This window comes from Gossypium raimondii, chromosome 3 (assembly GCF_025698545.1).
Source record: "Gossypium raimondii isolate GPD5lz chromosome 3, ASM2569854v1, whole genome shotgun sequence".
Lineage (NCBI taxonomy): Eukaryota > Viridiplantae > Streptophyta > Magnoliopsida > Malvales > Malvaceae > Gossypium > Gossypium raimondii.
Window position 1 is genome coordinate 34,832,316 of NC_068567.1, and position 5,629 is coordinate 34,837,944.

The 5,629-nt window shown below is 41.1% G+C and overlaps 1 protein-coding gene across 1 annotated transcript; it reads right to left on the minus strand.

Moving 5' to 3' along the window:
- Positions 1-459: 459 nt before the first annotated feature.
- On the minus strand, positions 460-1,425 carry LOC128039943 (uncharacterized). The gene is made up of 2 exons (XM_052628884.1): positions 1,189-1,425; positions 460-945 (listed from the first exon to the last, which is right to left on the minus strand). Exons 1-2 carry the CDS (start codon positions 1,423-1,425, stop codon positions 460-462), a joined length of 723 nt encoding a protein of 240 aa, XP_052484844.1.
- Positions 1,426-5,629: the final 4,204 nt, after the last annotated feature.

Genomic DNA, 5,629 nt, shown 5'->3' on the forward strand with positions numbered 1-5,629 from the left:
AGCTACCGAGATAATGCATGAGCTCATGAACCACTAGAATGTTAATCATGGATAATTTTGTTGGGGACGAAGGCACTCTGATTTTGGCTAATGTACAGGGGATAGACAACTTTAAGCCTATTAGCGAGAGCCTTAGAAACGATCTTGTATATAACCCTGCACAGACTTATAGGCCGAAAGTTAGCCATAACACACGTATTTTTTTATCTTAGGGATCAAGACAATCAGCGTTTCATTCACACATTCAACACTCTTGTTGCCATGAAGAATGTCCTTGCACAAACGTAAGACACCTTCGCCCACCGTAGTCCAATGCTTCTTGTAAAAGCTCCCCGATAGCCCATCAATCTCAAAAGCCTTACGAGGGCCCATCTGGTTGAAAGCCAACAAAATTTTCTCTTTAGAGAACTCTCCAGTCAAACTCTTATTCATATTTTCGTTTATGCACTCGGGAATAGCCTATAGGTCACTTTCCTCCACCGAGTTTATAGAAGTCTTGAACAAGTCATTAAAATAATCCCACGCAACGTGGTAGATCTCCTTGTTGTCAACGTGCCAATTTTCATGCACTTCTTTTAGCTTCTCTATGCTATTTTTCTTCCTACGGCCTGGCGCCCGCACGTGAAAGTAGCGCGTGTTTCTGTCCCCTTCCCTCAGCCACTGGGATCTTGACCTGGTCGCCCAATGCTGTTCCTCCACATCATATAACTGGCTCAGCTTGGACCGAGGTTTTTTAAGCAGGTTCGTAGATCTATCGCTCATATTCCCATCCGTGAGTCTACTAATATCCTTCCCCAGACTTTTTAATTTGTACTTCATCCTTCTATATCGTTGATATTGCCACGGGCCTAACCTCTCCCGGATCAGCTCTATTTTTTCCAACAGGTTGGTATCCTCGTTGGTCCATATGTTAGAGATAATATCTCTGGCCTTCCGCTCCTTGGCCTAACAAAGATCGCACCTAAACCAAACTATCGGGTCATTTCCCTTCTCTTTCGGCTTATTCCCGTACAGATCCATTAAGATGGCCTCATGGTCAGATTTGGACTGGCGCATAATATAGGAGGCAAGGAACGACATTCTCACCATAATATAATCCGAAATAACGAATCTATCCAACCTTTATTTGACCAACCTGTTACCATCTCTATTATTAGTCCAAGTGAACCAGCCATTACAATTTTTCACATCCGTCAGGCTTAACTCCTTCAAGATATCGCCAAACTCGTCCATCAAGGCCCTAGGTTTTCTGCGACCACCTTCCTTCTCGAAGTCGTTCAAAATGGCGTTAAAATCGCCTCCCACGATCCACCCTTCATTAACCGTGCTCTTCACTCTTCTCAGCATATCCCATGCTTGTTGCCTTAAAATTGGCTCGGTTTGCCCATAAAAACCAGTGAAGTAAAATTTCTCCCCATCCTCCATACAAACCACCTAGTCAATGTGATATCTTGAGTAATTCTGGACCGTGACTCTCATTCCTTCCCTCCACATCAGCACCATGCCACCACTTTTCCTTTTCAAACTCACAGCTAAACACCCCTCCATCTTGCACAAGGAACGAATGCGAGAAAACCCGTTCGAGTAGATTTTGGTTTCACACAGAAAAATAATGTCAAGAGCATTTGCAATGAGAAGTTACTTTAACTCACGAACTATCACGAGGTTTCCAACCCCCCAACAGTTCCAACTAAGGATTTTCATTGCTCTTGGTGGGGTTGGTCACCAGCCACCACCTTAAAAGGTGAAACGTATTCTAACAGCCTCCTTTTGACCATTTTAGCTGGGCTTTATTCCATATTTTCTCCATCTAAGCCCTTGTGCCTCTTTTGTTTGCTCTTAAACCTTCCCATTCCGTCTCTCATAGCTTTATGATTCTTTTTTTCCACAAGGGAGGTAGAAATTGACTCCTCTTCCCTAAACATTTCCTTTCCTTTCTATCCCAACTGCCCACTTTCCCCCCTCGAGTTTGTCTAGCTCTCCTCTTTGTCAGCATTCATTTGAGCCTTTGGCTTCACTAGTTCTACCCCATTTATTCTCATGCCTCTGTCTTGGGTTGGGTTCACTAACAGTGCCCTCATCCAGCTACCATACTGTAGGTTTGACTCATTCAGTGCGGACCCCTTATTATATTTACAAGTCTTGCTCGAATGTCCTATCAACCCGCAACCATAGTAAAAATCCGGAAGCCTTTCATAGTTTATCACCCCTGTCACTTTCGTCCCTTCTCTGTCCAGTAATTTAACCACTCCCCTTAAGGGTTTTAAGACATTTATCTTAACTTTGAGCCTAATAAATTCAGTCCACCCTCCATTGTGGTCCTTCCAATCAATCGCCACCAGCTCACCCAAGGCATCTCCAACATTCAGAGCTATCTGACGGTCCATAAGCTCTAGAGGAATATTGTAAATCCTTAACCAAAAGGGCAACCACCAAAACTGGTACGAATCTATGTCATTTCCTTCCTCAAACGGTAGCATTGAGAATAAACACCTATCAAACAACCAAGGCGTGAGGTTTAAGATGCGACTGTAGTCCTCTTGATACTCGAACTTATCAATTACCACCCATTCCTTTAACGCGACAAAATCCACCTCTTCTTTTGTATACCACAGCGACTTGAAGACCCTATACATGGTCTCCCTATTCGGAGCCTCTGTCGCCATAATCTTGTCGACTGCCCATGACTCGAAACCGCTCACACTGTGAACATCATTTTTGCTAATAACTTGGGTAGATTCTTCTTCTGAAAATTTTACCCTCTCCAGGAGGTCATTAATCTCCTCCGTCATTAATCTCCAGGAGGTCACTAATTTCCTTTGATCTTTCCTCTATGGGCCGGAAAACTGCCAAAACAAGCAAAAGAAATCGGGAGGAGAGACGCACCTTAAAAACCCAAACAATCCTCAATTCAGAGTGAAAAGAAACCAAAGGCAAAGACACAACACAACAGTACATATAACAACAGGCACCAAAGAACTCCAGCAAAACGAAAGAAACAAAAAGACCAAACCCCAAAACCAAGATTCCAAACTATCACAGAACGAGATACACGAGGAAAATTAGAAAAACCGATGAAAAAACTTTCCAAACAGAAAAATGCAAAGACAAGAAAACAAAATGAAAACAAAAACAACCCAGAAACTCTGGCTCTTTACCTAGTCAAGAATCGAAACAGAGGACAAACCCTTACATGCAAGAAAACATGCAAATACATAAAGAAAAAATATTAAGAACCTAAAAGCAAGCAAAACAGCGTCAGAGAGATGTACGAAAAGGAGAAAATTAAATAAACTTAATGAAACCACCTTGAGGGTCACATAAGCTACCAAGCTAACCCCAAGAAAACGACGTCAAAAACATGCAAAACCATGCAAAACAATTAAAAACCACGTGAAAAAACCCAAACCCCAACAGGTAAAAAAAGAAAAGTAAAAAAAAGTAAAAGAAAACATCGAGAACACCACAAGAATCGACTGACAAGCCCTACACGAAAACATCTCGTCCAGCGATCAATCACCGTCAGACGCCAATCGCAATCAGTACAAACGTACCAACACCACTGAAAGAGAAAATAATCAATGAAAAAGAAATCACACCAACAATACAACACAATCAAACCCTCATTACTGCCATAATATTCAAGGCGACTAAGGTAGACACACAAACGAAAAATCAAGGCCATTCTGTCATTCATATTACTGAAATAGAGACACTTTTTTTAGCTCGGTGCTTCACACAACAATGGCCCAAGTCACTGATGGTGCTCGACGCTCCGGCACATTTGAGGCACTAAGGTGTCGGTGGTGCCTAATGACCCCACAACACAGGATAGCCTACGTTGCTGGTGGTGTACGAGGCTACCCCACGACCAAGGGCCCAAGGTACCAGAGGCTCTTGTTACAAAAGGGGAGGGATCCAGACGATTCATTCATTGGGTACTGAGCATGTAACAATATTCAAATTCTAGCTTTTGGATAGGGGAGGGACTCATTGAATCCTTTTTTACATCCCAGGATGCCTCGCTGGAATGGCTCGACGGAGCACTGCTAACCTAATCGACGGTAGGGGGCACGGATGTTCAGGCAAGCGATGGGCGTAGGCAGTGCCCCAGATAACCCCTAGTCGCTCAAGATCTCTTCCCCCTAAAAAGCTAAAAAAACTTTACAGAATTGCTACCAACAGACATTCTTTTTTTCTTTTTTTGATAAAAAGACCCAAAAAGGTCAAATATAATTAATGGAATCTCCAATTACAACATCATGGATTTCCTTAGGATAATTCATACCAAAAGTCCAAATACAAGAATTAGTAATAGATTTTTTGCAAATAAAATCTACCTCCTTATTACAAACTACGGTTGTCCCAAATTACATTAGTTGAATTCAAGTTATCCATGATTTTATAAATCTCGATAGCCCATAATAGTGATGTCCCTTCCACAATTCTTCACCCTATTCACTAGGCTGGCCTAGTTTGTCTCAAAAATAGCTTTTGTAATATTAAGAGAACACAAAATTTTCAAACTTTCTTCAAATGCATAAAGTGTAGAAATTGTTCATCACATTATATCAAAAGCTTACAAACTATTTATAGGCTATAGTCTACCCTTTAAAAAAAACTGAAAATATTAATATATAATAATAGCACCAATGACTCTTGACCTTTCATTCTCCTAAAAGAAAAACTACTAATTTAAACCCATTAAAAACAACATAACTCTTGACCTTTCATGACTCTTAACCTTTCATATAATATAACTCTTGATATTTTATTTAAGTTTATTCAACAAAACTCCCCTGTAAACTTAAATGCTTCTGCCATCCTTCATGCCGATTAATTTCTTGTAGTTGTCAAAGAGTACCATCGATAACGGTTTTGTGAAGATATCCACGACTTGGTCCCGACTTGCCACATGCACTAATTTCACACTTCCTTCCTTTACATGATCTCGGATGAAATGAAAACGAATGTCAATGTGTTTGCTTCTCTCATGATTCACTGGGTTCTTTGCCAACTCAATCGCTGATTTATTGTCAACTCGTATCTCGATCAAGACTGAGTTGTTGTTGCTCCAACTCTCCCAACAAATTTCGAGCCATATAGCATGACACACACACAAGATCTTGCCACATATTCACTTCACATGTCGATAGTGTCATGATTGGTTGCTTCTTTGAAAGCCAAGCAAATGCTGTGTTACCCATAAAGAACACATATCCCGATGTATTTTTCCGATCATCTAAGTCTCCGCACCAATCACTGTTGGAACACCCAATCAACTTGTAATCTTCCATATTTAAATAGAATAACCAGAGTGACACCGTTGCTTGAATGTACCGTAGGATTCGATTTAAAGCCTTCCAATGTGAATAAACCGACTCCTCCATAAACCAACTTACAATGCCAACACTTAGCGAAATGTCAGGCCTTGTGCAAGTGAGATAGCGAAGGCTTCCCACCAAACTTCGGTATTTACTTGCGTCGACTCGTTCTCCTCCATCGAATTTCGAGAGTTTTACACCTGGTTCCATTGGTGTTGATACCGGGTTGCAATGTGTCATATTGTACTTCTTCAAAATTTCCTTTGCATATGCCTCCTGTGACACAAAAATACCTGTCTTTTCTT